General features: G+C 52.8%; 1 protein-coding gene across 1 annotated transcript; it reads left to right on the top strand.

The window, feature by feature from the left end:
- The first annotated feature begins 365 nt into the window (after positions 1-365).
- Positions 366-14165, top strand: CIDEA (cell death inducing DFFA like effector a). The gene is made up of 5 exons (XM_004581634.2): positions 366-490; positions 9085-9229; positions 10533-10679; positions 12254-12432; positions 14018-14165. Exons 1-5 carry the CDS (start codon positions 453-455, stop codon positions 14163-14165), a joined length of 657 nt encoding a protein of 218 aa, XP_004581691.1. The 5' UTR covers positions 366-452.
- Positions 14166-18991: the final 4826 nt, after the last annotated feature.

Consider the following 18991-nt stretch of genomic DNA (forward strand, 5'->3'; position numbering starts at 1 on the left):
GTGTCAGGAAAACCCCAGGTCTTTGCGAGGCACCTTGCTCTCAGCCAGACGCTGGGAGCGCCGGGGTTCAAACCAACACGTCGGCTCTTGCACAGCCAAAGCGATGCCCTCGGGGATTGGAGTTGTCCCCAGTCGCCCAACCTCCAAACGCGCAATACACACGCAGGCTGACAAGTGGAACAGCCGGGGTTCGAGGGTTCTTGGTCCAGTTCTGTGCAGCCAAGTCTCTCCAAGGGACGGCAATCCCCGCCCCTTCGAGCGGGTCAACCTAGGATCACCGCGGGCTCCCAAAGCGCAAAAGCCCAAAGCGCAAAGCCGAGGTTCTGGCCTGGCTGGCGGCGGGCAGGCCGAACCGGGGCGGGACGGGACTGGGCGGGGCCGGCGGCAGCGCTTTAAATGGAGGCGCGGGCGGGCACAGACTGCGCGCCCAGGCTGCGAGGAGGTCCCGCGCCATGGAGGTCGCCCGCGACTACGCCGGAGTCCTCTTCAGGCAAGTGCCGCGCTCCCGGACTCCGGGCAGCGCCCACGCACCCCACATACCTGTCCTCTATTTCCTGCCTTTTCCTGCGTCTAGCGTCCCCCTTACGCCCTCAAAGCCCCGCGACCGAGTTCCCAATTCCCTGAGAACTTGCTGCGCCCCCGCTCTCCCGTGTGCCCCGCGGCCCGGATCCCACGCACGCACTCAGCACCCAGATCCCACGCGTGCACCCACGCCCGCCGGCCAGCGCCAGCCCCGCGCCGTCCACAGGTGCCCAGGTGTGGTTCTCCCGAGGTGCGTGGGCGTCCGCGGAGCCAGGTGGCGGTGATGAGGGAGGGAGTGACCACCTCTAGTGCCACTGTCACGGCCGCTTGTGCAAGCCAGGATCCCATCTCAGGAAGGCTGATCCCGTTTGCAGACGCGGCAGAGCTTCCTCTGGTCCTTGGGTCGTGAGCTGAGCTGGGGGCAATCTCAGGTCCTGACCCCTCCTGCTGTGCCCACCCAGCTTTCTAAGGTGAGGTTTGGTGCTGGCTAGGGGGTAGGAGGGGGTGCAGTACGCCTCCCCCTCGCCTCATCTAAACCCAGTAACGCTGCCCAGGGAGGGACCAGAGGCCACAGACCTTGCCTAGGCTCTAATGGCCTGGTGGCGCCACATTCATTTTTCTCCTCTGGGTAATTTTCATATCCAGACAGACCCAAACCAATACTGGTAAAATCCTTAAGGTGGGCCAGGGGTTGTGGCTGTATGGATATAAGGTGCAGGGGAAGGCAGAGGGAAGTCGTGTTTCTCCGAAAATTACCAGAGCTCTTCGGCACGGATGACCCGCCCTGGGTGGGCTCAAAGGTGCAGGTTCTCAGCTGCCAGGGTCCTGAAAAGAGGAAAAATCAGGTAACAGAACCAGTGGTGGTTCCAGGCTTCTGAGCTATAGGAAATCCTCAAGGTTAGAAAAATCGACTGTGGACATGGAAAGGGGGAGATTTGTGGAGCCCATGCCTTGCAGGGCGATACTTCCCGACCACTGAGTTGGATCCACTGAGTTGATCCCCAAATGTTCCCAGTATTTAGGGCTGGGTGAGGTAGAATCCAGAGGCTTGGAACTCTGTACAGGGCTTTCTAGGGGTGACAGGAACCTTGAGCCTCGCTGTGTTGTCTCCCAGGGTCTGCATTAGCAGGAAGCTGGAATTGGGAGCCATAACCAGATATGGAACATGGGGTACAAACTCTTAACCACTTGGTAAAATGCCAGCAGCTCTACTGGCATCTTAGAAAGGCAGGGTCCTGGGTCCTTCTGTCTTGCTTCCTCTCTCCAGCTGCTCCAACCACGCAGCATCACTCCCATGCAGCAGGGTTGTAGCCTTCCAGACCTTTCTGAGGAAGGTGCCCTCACCTGCTCTCTGCATCCTTCCTGCACCTCAAAGCAGGGCTGGTGCTGTCCAGAGCACACTGACCAGTCACAGGTTTGCCCAGCTCGGGGGGGGGGGGGGAAGGGATAACTCCCCAGACTCTACCATGGCTCGGGAGGGGGGGTGCTCCCCAGGGCCAAATGTCCAGTAGAAGTGGCTGGCCTGTGTGGTACTGGCAGATGAAAATGCGATGAGATGGCCACTCTTTCCCCAGTCACACGCCTAGTGTGGCCAGTCCTGGACGTGGCTGACCGTCGATTAGCCACAAAACTGCTGTTGCCGTTCTCTAGGGAAACCAAAAAAACAAGGCAAAAAAATATAAATAAATAAGATCAAAAAGAATTGTGCTTCCAGACACAAGCTCCAGATTCCAGTCGGAGTTTCTGGAATCTATTTCCAGACTCAGGTGTCAATCCTGTCTGGGGATATAAGACTTCGTCTTTGCTGCTTCCTCAGGAACCTGTTGGGGCTCAAGGGTCAAAGGCAGTACAGGAGACCATTTGGTAGTTCTAGGGTCCCTGGCTGCTGTCTCCTCACTCTCTCCTTACTAACCACCGGCTATCCTGTGCCGTCACTCTTGTGTGTGGTCAACAGCTGCATTGTTCCGAGAATCGATCAGAACACACATTGGACAAACAAAAAGCAGACTTCTCAGCACTTAGAAAGTCATTAACTGGCCATTGGTCTAACAGCTGTCCTGCCCAGAGCCAAGTCCCTGGACGCCCAAGGACTGCCCCAGAGGTGTTCATCACCATGGACACAGTCACCTTTGTCCCAGTGACTGGCTGATGGCCCTCTGGCGGCGTCATGGGGCTGATCGTATATGCTGTGCTTTGGGCACAGTAGCTGCTTCTGTCACCGTCCTCACGATCTTTGCTTTAATTAGGAACCCCAGGCTTTGTACAGCTGCTGTTTCCGTACAAATTTGAGCCATCTTCTGGGTTAATAGGGTAAGGAATTGGGTTTTCTGCTTTTTTTGAATCTCAGCTCTGATTTTAGGAGCATTTCAGTGGCTTTCTGACCATAGGCTATGCCCTCTTTTGATATGGAGTGTTTTTGAGAGCTTGGTGAGGATGCTTCCCTGAGCTAGACTGGTCCTTGTTACAGTAGGCCCATGTGCAATACAGAAGTGTCCTAACCTTGTGTGGGATGGTGGGGCACTGTGGCCAGCTGGGCTGCTCCTCCAACTGACTGCAGAGAAGAAATTCACATTGTACTTGAAGGTGGCTTTTTTTGTGATCCGTGGGGGTTCAGTTTGTGCAAGTGGAGACAAGCTCATGTCCATTCACTGTCACTGTGTGTCTTCCCGCTTGGTGCCACACACTCTGCCTGCTGTCCTCAGGCAGAAAGCAACACAAAGACCCCACTGTCTGCCCTCCCTCCTGGGAGACAGGCAGCGTCACGGCTTGCTGGAGTGTTCCGTGAAGTTGGGACGCTGCTCCTGGTTTGTGGCCTCGCTGTATGCACTCTTTCCTTATTCGTTTCCCTCTGGCCGAGCTGTTTTCCTTCCTGTTTCATAGGATTGTCTGTCCCCACGTTCACAGGAACTCGGCAGCACCCGTCACTCCGTGTGACAGCTCTGAGAACAGGACCCGAAGCCCTCTCAGTGACAACACATGAAGGCCCTGCAAAAACTCCGTGGATGACTGAAGCCGAAAGATACTGATTCTAGTGCCCAAATATGAAACACAAAATCCACATAGCTTTTGCTCAGCGTGTATTTTCCCCCAGTTTTTTAGAAACTTGTGCCTGGGTTTTGAATGACTTTGTGTCAAACTTAAAAAAAAAAATAGATTCGTTCTATTATTTTTGTTTGAAAGGCAGGGCTACCCACGTAGAGAAAGAGAGAGAGACAGAGAGAGAGGGCTCTTCCACCCACTGGTTTGCTCCCCAAATGGCTACCACTGGCAGAAGTAGGCTGATCGGAAGTCAGGAGACAAAGCTTTCTCTGGGTCTGCCACGTGGGTGCAGGGCTGAGGGAATTGGGCCATCCTTTGCTGCTTTCCCACGCACGTTAAGAGGGAGTTGGTTTGGAAGTGAAGCAGCTGGGACTTGAACCAGTACCCATATGGGATGCCAACACCACAGGCAGAGGCCCAGCCGAGTACACCACTATGCTCGTCTCCAGAATATACACTGATGTCCATTTTCATGAATTCTCATTCTCACGTGGAGCAGAAAACAGCAACGCACCATGGGCATTTTGCTAGTGGCTGGTGTTTATAAGTCATCCTGTCTATACAGAGGGTTAGAAGTGAATTGTATTAACATTCTGTTCAGTTAACTCCTAGTTTGCGATCACTTAGCTGGAACAAAGGAATTGGGCAGTAGTTTTCAGATAGGCCTGGTGTGCCTAGAGGATCAGTTAGCCCTTTGTTTTAGTACATACGAGGTAGTCTTGACCTTACGGAACTGCACCCGTCAGTCACACCCCATATCCCTTGGTGCAGTGCTTGGTTTCATGTTCATGTCTTCCGTGTGGCTTCCGTGTACTGCATGGCTGCCTCTCCAGCAGGAATCCGGTTCTCGGTTAGGCAATACCACAGGCAGGAGAAACAATAGGTCATGTGTCTTTTTTATAATCAGTGATGACTATCTGGAAGGCGAGGCAGGGAGGACGGGAGTGATTGCCAGTGCTTACCCTGGGAGAGTGAAGAGGCAGCAGGACTCGGTTAATCATCTGTGTTAGGTCACTGGGACATCGGTCCTTGGGAAGGGGTCCAATGAGGAGGTGGTGGGGCCACCACCGGCTAGGTCAGAGCTGCCCTCTTGGCCATCAGAGGCTGGAGCTAACATTCAAAAACACGACTACTTCATTTTCTGATGTCATCGTAGTCCCTTACCTAGAAAACAGATAGTGTGCCATGGTGGACGAAGAGCTGTGTGAGAGTAGATGGCGTTACCTCACTTGGAAGGCTCTGGAAGGCCTCATACATGGTGGCAGTGACTGCTTGCTTTGGAGGAGAAGAGAGGCTCCTGTTGGTGAAGTCCAGCATTCCCCCAAATTGAGGAAGACCTCACGTGGTTGGGCCGACACCGTGCTAAGAAAGCAAGCGCTGCTTCAAGCACTTGCTAACCTTAGTAACTTCTCTACTTCCGTAAGACTTCTCTTATAAGCTGTCAGGCAGGCACAGGTGTTTAGCGGGGCTGTCATGTTCGTCTCTCCTCCGCACAGGGACCTCAGCAGCTGCTTTCCTGCTGTGATTGGGTCGGAGACAAGCCCAGGTTCTCAGTGTGCCTGTTCCACAGGGCCACCAGGGACGAGAGCGGGGTTGACATGTCCCAAGCATTGGCTGAGCAGCCTGCGCACAGCATTGCCCCACATTGTGTAACCGAGCAGCCTGGTACAACACCCTAGAATCTAGGCAAAGGTTCAGCAACTGGGCCAGTCCCACGGCTGCCTCAGGCACTACCAGGGCTCCCAGCTTGTTCTGATGGGTGGCCCCCGGAGGGACCCCCTAACCTCACACATGCCGGTTACCGTCGCCTGTCTGGAAGCACTGTGCATGACTGCATACAAGTGGGAAGGTCTGGACGCTGCGAGCTGTAGCGTACTTTCAGCCCTAGGAGAGCTCCTCTGGGTTTCGCAGAGGCATTGATGGCTTGGGACTTGACGTTAAGATGGATAACACTGGACCCACTAAAACCAGCAACAACTGTAATAATAATATTAGTATTAGTCCTGGCTTTGAAATGACCTAAGGTCATGGCCTGTCTCCTTTACTACCTGGATGGCCTTGAGAAGCCTCTGTGAGCCTCAAGTGTTCACATCTGTGAAATGGGACAACACTTTAGCTTAAGGATATGGTGCTCATTGTCTTGGTCCCAGCAAGTGTTCACACTCAAGTGGTTCCAGGGTGATGTTGGATCAATATACTTCAGACGAAATTCTTGTTAACAGCTTGGGTAGCGATTCTGGAATATCATTTTTTTCCCTTTAAGTGTAGGGACAAGTCACAGACAAACTACATACAAAGAACCTCCTACTACTGGCAAGTTTTTTGAGAGCCAATCCATTACTGTGTGTATGGAATCACTTGTGCAAAGTTACTGAATTTTCACTGGAGTCACTGCAAATTAGAGACAATGCCATTTAGAACCCAGGTGCGTCATACTAAAGCTAGACCTTACAGGGTCTGAGACAAAGAAACCTTATCCACAAGGAATGCCAATCAAGTTGGGAATTAAAACATAGATGACAGAAAGGGGGGTGGGGGTGACTTCCGGCCGCCGGGGGAAGTATTTCTTCAGGTTCATCTAGATGGCTCAGGGAGACATGATATATGAGACCTGGCTGCATAAGGCAGAAAGGTCCCTGACCCCAAAACATCCTGAGATTCATAGACGTGACTGAGTATGATTTGCAGGGCAAGGGTGGGGGTGTACTTACAGACGGACGTACTATCTCGGGCAGTCAAAAGGTGTTCACTTGCCACAACAGACAGAGGTAGCCTGTGGCCAGAGTGTACCCGGATCTTCTCAAGAAATAAGCTAAGCTAAGGGGGTTGGTAGGCTGCCTTACCAATTTGATTTATCCCACAGGCTTGGCATGATCAGTAGGGGCCCCCTGGTGGACAGGACTGTGATCACACCCAGATGAGTCCAGTTAGTGCAAATTGGATCCCTACCCTGGGCAAAGTTACGAATGTTCAGTATCGGCAATGAACCTTCCTACAAAGATTATCCCCAAAACAATGAAGCCCTTTGTTTCATCTCTTGAAGATACCTGTATGAGTATTCATCCAATGACCACTGTCTGAGCACCAGGAACGGGTGGGTGCTGGCACAGGTGCTGGTCCCAGGGAGGACCACATGAGGGAATGAAAAGGGCTCCTGTGGGACACACATGTGGTAGTGCCCAGCAATGATGAATGCCTGAGACCTTGCTCCCTTGGTTGGCATGTCCACAATCGTTGGCATCATGCTCAATGGGTCTCCAAAAGCCTGGGCTGCCTCCTACACTTGATCTTAGACAAAAGGCCAAGAAGCGATTGGGCTGCCTCCTGAGGCCAGCAGCCAGGCGCCTCTTTCCCTCGGGGAAATTATTTTCCAATGAACTTCATGCTCTTTGGGGTTAGAAGCCTGCAGCAGTGTGTCAGAGGCCGTTGTGGGCTTCTTGCTGTCAGAAGCTCTGCATACTTGCCTGTCTGAGTTCTTGGCACTCAGCGGCTGTGTCACCACTTGGGCTATGATGGCTGCTACGGGGACTGAACTGAGCTCTGTCCCAGCCTGGCTCGGGACAGCCTCCTGCCCCGAGACCCCTCCTCTGTGAACTGTCCGCAGGGAACCTGAGCCTGTTCACACACACACGTGTGTGTGTTAGACAACTAAAGCTTCCTGTTGACAATTCACATTTATCCACATTTTATGATTATTATTATTTTTTGTGGAGAACCAAAATGAAATAAGCAAGAGCTGTTGATTTTTTTTCCCAAGAAAACTGTCTTATTTTGATTTTGCCATGATTAGTTTCCTGTATTAATGTTAATGTTCCTTTTAAAAAATTATTTTTTTATTGGAAAGGCAGATCTACAGAGAGGAGAGACAGAAAGATCTGTCTGATGGTTTACTCCCCAAGTGACTGCAACATCTAGAACCGACCCGAAACCAGGAGCCAGGAGCCTCTCTCGGGTCTCCTGTGCAGGTGCAGGATCCCAAGGCTTTGGGCCATCCTTGACCGCTTTCCCTGAGCACAAGCAGGGAGCTGGATGGGAAGTGAAGCAGCCAGGATACGAATCAACCCCCATATGGAATTCCAGCGGATGCAAGGAGCATTTAACCACTAGGCTATTGCGCCGGGTCCATTAATGTTCTTTTTCTAAGGAATGTTCCATTTCTTCTGTATTTATTTGAGAAGCAGATACAGACAGCTGCAGTGACAGCTGCCCTCTGCTCCTCAAATGTCTGCGATGGCCAGGGGTGGGCGAGGCCAAAGCCGAGTGCCAGGAATTCCATCTGCGTCTCCCACGTGGGGTAACAAGGACGCAAAGGTTTGAACTGTCGCCTGCCGCCTCCTGGAGTTTGCACACAGGCAGCCGGTCAGGGATCGAGCCCAGGTTCTCCAATGTGAGACCAGATAGTCCTAACAGCGTCTTACCTGCTCTGATGCATTTTTGAATCATCGAACCTTCTACAACGGATACAGATCTACCTTGATTAGCATCTGTGACCCAGTTCTTAGAAAAAGGGAAAGTTAAGATTCTTGATTGACGTCCCCTTTGTTACAGACATGGATGATTCATTACCCACTTTCGTAGATGAAAAGAATGACCCATCCCGGATGAGCCCCCCACCCCAAAAAGAAAAGAGTGACCCTGCATGTGTGATGTGCTAAGCACCTTAGCCTACTTAGTGTATCACCCGTAATGTTAACTCCCGGGAAGGCATGCACGGGCTGCAAAGGGCATGTGACAGGAGCCCAGGGTTCTTTCCCTTCGAGCGATTCCAGGAGCAGAGAGGACAGAGCTTCTCTTGTGCTTGGCTTATCCCAAGTTCATCTCAGCAACTCAGCTGATTGCAGGAGTGGCCAGTGTCCGGCTCTATAGTCATCTGGCTCAGTGTGCATACAGGCACCTGTTTGTACATTTGCGTGCGTACTTCCTTGCCTCTCCTAACTGGAAGAAATTATTTTTGTGGATTTTTTTTTAAGCTCTAGAACCCATCCACGATTGTGAGGATTGTAACTGTGATTTACTGTTGAAGTTTGATGCCCTTACCTTTCCTTCTCTAACGGTTTCAAGGACCCTGAATATTCTGGTTTGAGATAAAGATGGGTTTGTGTTTTAATTCAGTGTGATTTCTTCGTGTGTGTGTATGTGTGTGTGTGATCTGTAACTGACATAGATGGTGCTAAGCTGCATACAAGAGATTTACAAGTTCATGAAAAACAGCATGAACAGATCACAGGTGTGGGGACCGGAGCTGAAGCATTGCAAATTAAGCCTCTGTCTGCAGTGCCGGCATCCCATATGGGCACTGGTTCAAGTCCTGGCTACTCTACTCTGATCCTGCGCCTTACTAACATGCCTGAAAAAGCAACGGAAGATGGCCCCAAGTACTCGGATCCCTGCACCCATGTGGGAAACCTAGGAGATCCTGGCTCCTGGCTTCACCTTGGCCCAGCGCTGCCTGTCAAATAAAGGAGATGAAATGCTGTTTTCAAGTGATATCAGAGATGGTATGTCTTCTGTCTCCGTGTACAGGCCCCTGACGTTCGTGGGATCACAGACAAAGAAGGTACTCCTCACGCCCCTCATGCATTCAGCCCGGCCCTTCCGGGTCTCCAACCACGACCGCAGCAGCCGGCGCGGGGTGATGGCCAGCAGCCTGAAGGAGCTCATCAGCAAGGTACTCTCAGCCCCCGGGTGTGGCCAGTCAGCTTTGGGTTACGGACACCCCGATGGAGTGGGCCTGGATCTAGAACGGCGCCCTGGCCCACCCGGTGAGGAGGCGTCCTAGACACCCAATGAAGGGTGACTCAGACAGCTGGCGCCCCCAGAGGGAAGCAGCGGGTGGCAGTGAGCAGTGGCAGGGCCACGGGGAGCCCTTGAGGCTGAGGCGCCTCCGCCCATCCCCTGGGCAGGATGCCACCTGTCGTCATCCAAGTATGGATGAGGTCAGAGTGCTGCAGGGAGAGCCTTTCTCGTGGCTCTTCAGGAGATAGGCCCTTTAAAAATCTTAGCTTCTCTCTGCCTCTTTTTTTCTCCATGACTCTGCCTGTCAAATAGGTGAATCTTTTTTTTTTTTATTTATTTAATCTTCACTTCTCTTTGAGTATAGACTGCCTAGAATTTATAATTCAGGTTTAACGTGGGAGGCCATTTTGGTCTCGCAGGCTACCACTTACAATAGGCTTCGGTGAGTGTCTAGGGTCCACGGCCAGTTCCAACTTGCAGTGCTACATTGCCGACGACAAGGCCCCTGGGAGGCTGGTGGTGGCTTGAGGGATTGGGCCCCTGCCACCCATCTGAGTCCACAGCTTCTGGCCTTGGCCTAGCCCCAGCTGTTGCTCCTGACTCAACGTGTTGTTGCTGTGGTCCTTGGGAGGCAGTGGTGATGGCTGAGATGGTCTGGGTGCTGCCATCCAGGTGGGAAGCCTGGATCCAGTTTCTGGATCTACTTCTAGCCATTTCTTGGGAGTGAATCAATGAATGAAAGCTCTCTCTCTCTCTCTCTCATGCATGTTGTATACATTTTTAAAAATGAGTGATTATTTTTACTTGGAATTCAGAGTTAAAGAGAGAAGAGATAGGCCTTCCATGTACTGGCTCATTCCCCAAATGGCTTCAATGAGCAGAGTTGGCCTGGTCCAAAATTGGGCTCTGGCAGCTTCTTCTGGGCCTTCCCTGTGGGTGGTACAGGGGCTGAAAGACTTGAGCCCTCCTCCACTGCTTTCCCAGGTCAGAAGCAGAGAGCTGGGTCAAAAGTATTGCAGGATTACAGTATTGTAGTTGGGAGTGGACCTGACACCCCATATGGGATGCCAATGCCACAGAGAGAATTAGCTTGCTATACTACTACACCGGCCCTGCATTTTGTATAAGTTTTATGCAAGTCAGCCAGCGCTTCGGACAATGGCAGCTTAAGTCACTGAGGGGTCCAGTGGGAACACGTCCCCTCAGCCCATGTCTCTGTCGCACTGCGAGTCTAGACCCTGGAAGCCCTGGTCATCACCACTGGCCTGGTGACCCTCGTGCTGGAGGAAGATGGCACCGTGGTGGACACGGAGGAGTTCTTCCAGACCCTCGGGGACAACACGCACTTCATGATCTTGGAGAAGGGACAGAAGTGGACGCCGGTAAGAACTAGCATTGTTCCCAGTGGCCACTGCACCCTTGCTCAGTGCTCGGCTGGTACCGCAGCTACTCACCATCAAAGGCATCTTTGTGAGTGTTTCCAGGAACCATGCTATCTCCACGAACTTGAGCCAAATGGCTGTAGACAAAGGATTCTGAGGAACTAGGTGTTAGCTAGGAAGTAGCCACAGGTGCCGTGAGAGCCTCATGGTGCCAAACAAGACTTACATGGTCGGTGAAGGGAGGTGGGACATGGACACCTGTGTGTGAGTACAGGGACTTAGGAAAGCAGAGAGGCATAGATGGCTTCTATGGCAAGTGTCAGTGCTGGTTGGAGTCCTGGCTACTCCACTGTCAGGAGGTGGATGAAAGGGCGCCCACACGATCAGCTTCAAGAGATTCGTGGAAAATGGAATTAAAAGAAAAGCTTGTTTGGGCACAAAAAAAGTTTTGAACCTGGTGTTGAAGCTTTCCATGTTGGTTCGAAGCCCTTGATACCTTATGGTGATGTTACTGCCATCTAGTGGACAGATGCCAGAGGTGCTGTTGACTTTCTTGACATAGACGGCCCCAGACCACACACCTGTCACACCACAGGCCGGTGGTGTCAGGTTTGAGAGGCTGTAAGTGATAGATGTATGTTTTGATGAGTGGCTAGTTTCCTAAATGAATGAAGGATGTTTTTACGCTTTTGCGAATCTCCCCAAAGCCCAGGTGAACAGCAGCCACACTGTCCCCTCGGCTTCCCTGTCTGACCTCCTGTCATGGCTCCTCTCCTGGGGTGCCTCCAGGCAGCCTGTCCCGCCACAGCCCTGGACCTGGGAGGAGCACGAGGGCATCCGCAGCCTTGCCAGAGGACAGGCTACTCCTACTCGCCGAGCAGTGGCTGACAAGGGGCTGGGGACTGGGTGGAGCCCGGAGGGATGCCAGCAGCATCCTGTCTGCTGATCTGTCTTGCAGGTGGAGTACATCTCTTTTCCCAGGATGATGTTGTGAGTCCAGCCACTGATCATCTAAAAAATACGAATTCACTAGATTATGCTATACGAAACTATTGCTTGTGAGAACAGAAAGAGTAAATTACCTTTTAGTGATTATTAAAAAAAAATAGCATCAACCCTTCACTTCCCTAAAAGAGTCTCTAGACCCCTAGGTGTCTCACATTTCGCCAGCCTCTGTGTTAAGCCATTTGTAGGCCATTCACAAGAATACGCATTAGCAGCACCACGTGTGAGACACACGTACACTGGGTCTGGCACAGTGGCGTAGTAGATGAAGCCTCTACCTTGCATGCACTGGCTTCCCATATGGGCTCTGTTTACGACTCGGCTGCTCCACCTCTGAGACAGGTCTCTGCTAACCTGGGAAAGCAGTGGGGGATGGCCCAAGCCTTTGGGACCCTGCATCCATGTGGCCACGGTGGCTGTGTACGTATCTGGGGCAGGTAGACATGTTACTCAGATGGCGAGCAGCTTGGCTCTTAGGGCAGTCTGATGGTAGCACAGTGTGAATTGAGGAAGTTGGGGATCCCAACCCTGCAGGTTCCTGACATGTGTCCCCACTGTTGCTGTTACAGGGCAAGTACCTTCCAGCTTGCCAGCAGCCCAAGAAATCGGGAATAGCCCGGGTCACCTTCGACTTGTACAAGCTCAGCCCCAAGGACTTCATCGGCTGCCTCAACGTGAAGGCCACCATGTATGAGATGTACTCTGTGTCCTATGACATCCGCTGCACGGGGTTGAAGGCCGTGCTGAGGTACCAAGCCACCTGGGAAGGCGGGAGGGGAGGAAGGGCCAACTTCAGGAATCAGAAACCGCTGCAGGGCAGGCACAGGTAGCTCCTCCCCAAGCTGGCGCCTCTGCGCCCAAGGCCCAAGCGACAGGATCTCCGGCCGTCCTTGGGGGCATCTGTCTTAAAGTTGTTCCACTCTTAGGTCCCAGGCTGGTTTCAGAAAGCAGAAAGTCTTAAGCCAAAACCTGTTTGCTTTTGCTCTGGTGGCTGTTTCAGTGGAAATGCAACCTGCACAAATGTCAACAACCTCCATTGGCCTTGCAAGTTACCTGGCGGGAAACCTGGGAGAGGAGCAACTGACAATGAATGAGGCTACTGGCAAAATTTATTTCCAGGGTTCCAGTTTTTATACACTCAGCAAAACCCTAGTTCAGACACAAGTCTAACTCAAGTCACGTATGGAAGCAGGAGTTCAAGGAAAGCTAACAGGTGCCTTGATCAAAGCACTATTGAAATGGGGATTTGAGAAGGACCACTCTCTGTCCTTGGTTAGCTGGCTAGATGGAGCACAGATGTTCACCCTGTATCAAGGAAAGCCGGAAGACACTTCCCAGGATGCACTGGGGGCAAGGGGCACTTGGAGTGAGGAGCCCTTCGCCTCCTGTTCCTGGAGCCTCTTCTCAACAGGAACTCACAGACACCTGTCACCCCAGCTTATCTTGTTGGATGCATTCCGACACCTAATGACCATGGAGGAGGACCAAGTTGCAGTTGAGGGCAGGAGCTGTGTATTTAAAAACCTTCATTCTACAGCATGGGCGGGAATGGCAAAACACGCATCACAGCCAGCAGGCTCCTGATCCTCCACGCACGCCCTCGCACACCCTTCTTACTAGTGTGGACTTCAGTCACGCTGCAGCGAGGCCAGGGCACGCTCCGTCTCCCCCGAAGGCCGGGGGACTACCACCCCAAAGGTTGGGCCTGACATGTGACTGCACACCCTTAACGGTAGAGAGTACAAGGAAGACCATGTCCCCCTCCGTGCCCTGAATAAATTCAGGGCAATTTGAAAATGAGAAGGTTGCTTCCCAATGCACTGTGGTTGGTGCCATGCTCCCCTGCTTGTAGGCTCCTGGTAAATTCACCTGGCTCCTTTTGTGAGCTGATTTTCAGTAGAGAGATGGCTGGAGGCAGATGGGGCAGGAAGGCTTAGAGACTCATTGGTGGCCCTTGCCCTGCTCCCCGCACGGCCTGGGGCTGGGGCTGCCTGCTGTTCTTAGGGACAGCTAGTTCCCTCTTTCTGCTGATTGGATAAGGGCAATTCTGTGCTGGCCCCACACAGTGCCGGAGGGGACAGGCCCGCCCTGCCCCACCCCAACCCCCAGGTTCCACCTGCGGCCATGTCAGGCCCCTGAGCCACGGTCACTATCAGAGGTTAGAATCTCCATATTCCCACAGGAGTAACTTTGTGCCGAGCTGGGAGAAAATAGGTCCTGAAGCAGGCCAGGAGAATGGCAATGTGGAACAGTCCTGCTACTGGGCTCGCTCTGGCCCCGCTGTCGGCGCTGCGCCTCTGGGAGCCTAACACGTCCACGTCTCACTCTTGCAGGAGCCTGCTGCGGTTCCTGTCCTACACCACCCAGGTGACCGGCCAGTTCCTCATCTACATGGGCTCCTACATGCTCCGCCTGCTGGGTGAGACGGAAGAGCCGCTGGCTCGGAAGGCCCACTCCAGGGGCCGCTTCAACTGCGGATAAGCGCGCGGGTGCGGAGATGGAGTAGCTCCTCCCGCCTGCTGGTCCTGGAAGATGCGTGTCATGTAGTCCCACCCCCCACGTGCCTCAAGAGCTGCCCGGGGCTGGGGCCAGGTGAAGGAAGAGCGCCAGGTGGTCTGAGATGAGGCTACAGCCTGGAAGGGAAGGCGGGGGAGGGGGCCCCTCTTGGGGGTCACGGCAAGGGACTAGGCGGCAGCTGCGTCAGGCTTGTTGGGTTTCTTCTCACCTGCTCCAATAAATCTGTGCCGAGGATCACTGCACCTTGTGTAATACTCCCAGCATCTCCACCTCCTCCTAAAATGGCCAACACGTGCCCCGCTGTGGCATAGCAAGTAAAGCCGCACATGGCACCCCATGTAGGTGCCTGCTCGTGTCCTGGATGACCCACATCCCACCCAGCTCCCTGCTAATGCATCTGGAAGAGAAGCAGAGAGTGACCTAATGGCTTGGGTCTCTGCCCCCACTTGGGAGACCCATAGGAAGCTCCTGGCTTTGGCCTGGCACATCCCCAACGCTTTGGGAAGTGAGCCAGCAGATAAAACATGTCTCCGTTTCTAACTCTGTTTCTCAAATAAATTAAAATCTGAACAAGCATGTAAAAGCAAACTCCTAGAACTCTTCTGTTGGCAGGTGCAGAGGCTGTAATATATGTGTTGCTACTTGGTGTTACAAAAAAAGAACAGTGTGTGTGTGTGTGTGTGTGTGTGTGTGTGTGTTTGTCCTTAAAGGCAGTCGAAGGAATCTTAAGGTACAAGGTACTAATGGTCTGTGAGCAGCCACTTTTTCTTTAAAAGAAAAAGATTTATTTGTTTTTATTGGGAAGTCAGATATACGGAGAGGGAGATCTTTTGTATTGATTTGAAAGGTAGACATGGAGAAAGCCAAGATCCCTCTAGCCTGCTCACTCCTCAAATGCCCGCATTGGCCACGGCTGGGCCAGACCAAAGCCAGGTGATGGGAACCCACTGCAGGGACCCTCTCACTTAAGCCATTAGCAGGAGTCTGTGATCGGGAGCAGAGGCCGGACCCAAACCCAGAAACTCCAGGGTGGGACCTGGGTATCCTAAAACTGGGTGAAACACCTGCCACTACCTTAAGCTTGGCCCGTGCCGGGAGTTCCCGACGTGGCCAGGAGAGGGAGCTCTGTCCCAGGGCGGAGCTCTCAGATACTTCTGTGGGGCGTCTGTCCCCAGTTAGACCCGACCTGCAGGAGTGGGGTTCCACCCCACCAGCCCCTGCAACAGAGATCTCTGTTTTACATCCCATTGCCTCATGGCTGTGCCCTGGGCCACAGCCTGTCCTGAAATCGCAGTGGCCTGGAAGCTGGCTCTGTCAAGCTGGGCCACACACCATAGCCTGGAGGAGGGAAGAGTACGCCCCATTGCAAAGGAGTCCCAGGTTCAATTCCCAGCTCTGGCTCCAGACTGCAGCAGCCTGCCCCTGTGGAGACTTGGAGAAGCAGCAGAGATGCACTTTTGCCTGGCACCCTCGGGATAGCCACCTGCTAGCCCCCAGCTCTGAACCTCCAGTCACTGTTGGCATTTGTTGGAGTGAATCAGATGGTGGAAGCTCTCTTTTCTGTTTCTCTGTGTGGGCATCTCTGTCTCTCAAATCTATAATTATTTTGTAAGAGGCTTTTTTCTCCCAATAAATGTCCCAAAGCCCGTTCCCTTTCCTAGCCGCCAGCTGCAGCTAAGTACAAAGACACCTGCAGCCGCTGGAGAAGAAGAAACCCCCCTCTCCTGCAACCCCATCCCCACCCAGGGGCCCCGGTGTCCGAGAGTTTGACTCCAAACGGAAGGAACGGGCGTCCAAGGGACCTTCCTGAAAACCCTGCCTTCTGTGGGTTTATCCAGTGAGCAACCGCTGCGCGGCCCCTTCCCCCGGGGCTGCTTTGCAGCTGGCCCCCTCTGGCGCCTGGTCCGGTTTCCTGTCTAGGGCGCTGGTCCCCACCCCCGCCCCGGGCTAAGTCACCGTGTTGGTGACAAGCAGGGTAGGACCGTGGCCCCAGGGAGGGAAGGTCGACCACCCTCCATTGTGGCCAGTCAGAACCCTGGACCAGGCATCGGATTGCTCCCTGCTGCGGTGCCTCCCCTGCCCCTGGCCTTGCGTCACTTCCCAGGAACTGGGAAGTGGCTGCCTGACTTCCAAAAAAGGAATTTTCACTCCGGTGTTGCCTGATCCTGTTGACTCAGCCGCAGCTCTGGCTCGGCGGGCCTCACACCAGCCCTGGACCTTCTCACTGAAATCCAGACGGTGGGAAGACAGGGTCTGTGGCCGAGAAAAAGTGAGAACTCTTGGCTCTGGCTGCCTCCTCTGCATCCCAAGTTCTGGGGCACCACAGGGAGCTAGGGAACCCCTGAGCGAGCAGAGGCCTATCTTCTGCTGTCTCCAGGACCCCCGTTTACTGGGGTGACCAAGGGTGGAGCAGCATCTGGGACAGAGTCCTCCAGGTAGGCCTCCGGGGAGGGGAGAGGGAGCTGTGCGGACCCAGGTGTGGCGCCTGCACCGGAGCGGATGGTACAGTCATCAAAGGCTTCCTTTGTCCCGGCCCAGTCCAACCTACCCCAGTTACTGAAAGGGCTGAGACAGGTGTGGCCTGCTCCCGCCCCTTACTTGGCTGGTCTGGCTTTAGCCACTAGCTCAGAGAGGCTCTTTGTGGCTGGTGTGTCTAGGTCGGGCGGCAGTGGGTGCTGCAGGTTTTTGTATCCAGGCTGGTAGCCACATCCTTGCAGGCGGGTTTGGTGTCATGTCCAAGGATTGCTGTGTCATAGGTCGCTGGTGGGGCTAGCACAAGGGGGAGCAGTTCCAAGGTGCTCCCTTAGGAAGTGCTCCTTGGGGTTTGTAAAACACCACCGAGGCCTGCACACCACCTTATCCAGGTGCACAAACACAGCTTCGTGCCTGTCAGGGCACAACCCACCGACACAAACAGGTGCTGGCAGGTGTCAGGGAGCACCTGCTGCTGTGAGCACTGGCAGAATGTAGACCTGGCGTGCACTGAGAACGTTAGAGCAGAGAAGGGCAGGGCAGGGTAGGATGAATTGGATGGGAGAGGATAGCACAGGACAGAATAGGATAAGATAGGGTAGGATAATGTAGGATAGTCAGGTTAGGATGGAGTAGAATGGGATAGGGTAGGGATAGAATGAAATGGAAAGTTGAGTATCCTGAAAGCCATTGCTTTATGGCCGAGACAGACCCTGGCTGAAATCACACCGCTGGCACCCTCCTCTCGTCCAGTCTCTTTCCTCATCTGGGCAGTCTAGACCCAGCTTAGGTGGCTCAGGAATTCCATTCCCAGACAGATCTTCTTGGCACAGATTTGAAAGTGGAACCAGTGGAGGACTTGATCTGCCAGCTGCTCATTTCCTTCCGGCCCCGCCTTTTTCCTTAACCTTAACTTAGCACTTCTCACCTACGTTTACAGCTGGGGGTGTGACGGCACGTTTGTTTCATTCACAATTTGGGGCACAGATTATTTTTCTTACCAAAGAGCCTAGTAACCTCAGTTATTTAACACACTGACAATTCTCGTCTCTAAGCAAGCGCGCGTGACTTCTCCATGGTCTGTCTGAGTTGCTGGGATCACTCCTCTTCAATGCTGGGACTGTTAATAAGGAAAATAAGGGTGACTTTAGCACATGTGCTGAGATCCCACACCAGTCAGTCAGAGAATAGAGATGTTTATGAGGCGACTGACAGGTGGGTAGTGCATATATGATGGATACGCTGGACAAAGGGTCGGTCACAGCAAAAATTTCATTATGCCGTTAAGGACCCCAAGCAATTTAACTTGCGTGAATTGCTTTTTGTAATTTTCCATGTACTATTTTGGAATGCAAATGCCAGGAGTTTCTTCTGGGTCTTACACATGGGTGTAAGGTCCCAAGGCTTTGGGTCATCCTCTACTGACTTCCTGCGCCACAAGTACAGAGCTAGATGGAAAGTGGAGCTGCCAGGATTAGAATTGGTGTCCATATGGGATCCCGGCACATCCAAGACAAGACTTTAGCCACCAGGTTACCACATTGTGCTTGGCTCAGAGGTTTTAAGATATCTAATCACTTTGGTGAATTTGCCATTTTTTATAACTGAAATTTTTTTGCTTATAAAACTAGAGTGCTAGTATCTCTAGTAGATCATACTTCATAATTCCCAAATCTTCACAAAACATTTTCTTTTCTCTGCCTGAAAGTACCAGCATCCCGTATGGGATGTCCGTTCATGTCCCAGGTGCTCAGCTTCCCATCCAGCTCCCTGCTTGTGGCCTTGGAAAGAAGCAGAGGACGGCCCAAAGCCTTGGGACCCTGCAGCCACATGGGAGACCCAGAAGAAGCTCCTGGCTCCTGGCTTCGGATTGGCTCAGCTCTGGCCATTGCAGCCACTTGGGGAGTGATCCAGCACATGGAAGATCTTTCTGTCTCTCTGCTCTATAAATCTGCCTTTCGAATAGAAATATAGAAATCTTTAAAAAAAAAACTACACACACACATTGAGGTATCAGTTCCAGGAGAATGGTGGGTTTTTTCCCCCTATCGATCCTTTACAGTTACCTGTGGTTAGATTAAAGAGTAAAAATTAAGTGTAATAAAGTGTTCAATTATTTCAAGCTCCTAGATCATGAAACATGGCCAAGAGATATATGTGAAGCTCCATGGCTTGACAATAAGAATTAACTGGGCCCAGCGTGGTGGTCTAGCGGCTATAGTCCTCGCCTTGAACGCCCCGGGATCCCATCTGGGCGCTGGTTCTAATCCCGGCAGCTCCACTTCCCATCCAGCTCCCTGCTTGTGGCCTGGGAAAGC

This window comes from Ochotona princeps, chromosome 21, assembly GCF_030435755.1.
Source record: "Ochotona princeps isolate mOchPri1 chromosome 21, mOchPri1.hap1, whole genome shotgun sequence".
NCBI classification, from domain to species: domain Eukaryota; kingdom Metazoa; phylum Chordata; class Mammalia; order Lagomorpha; family Ochotonidae; genus Ochotona; species Ochotona princeps.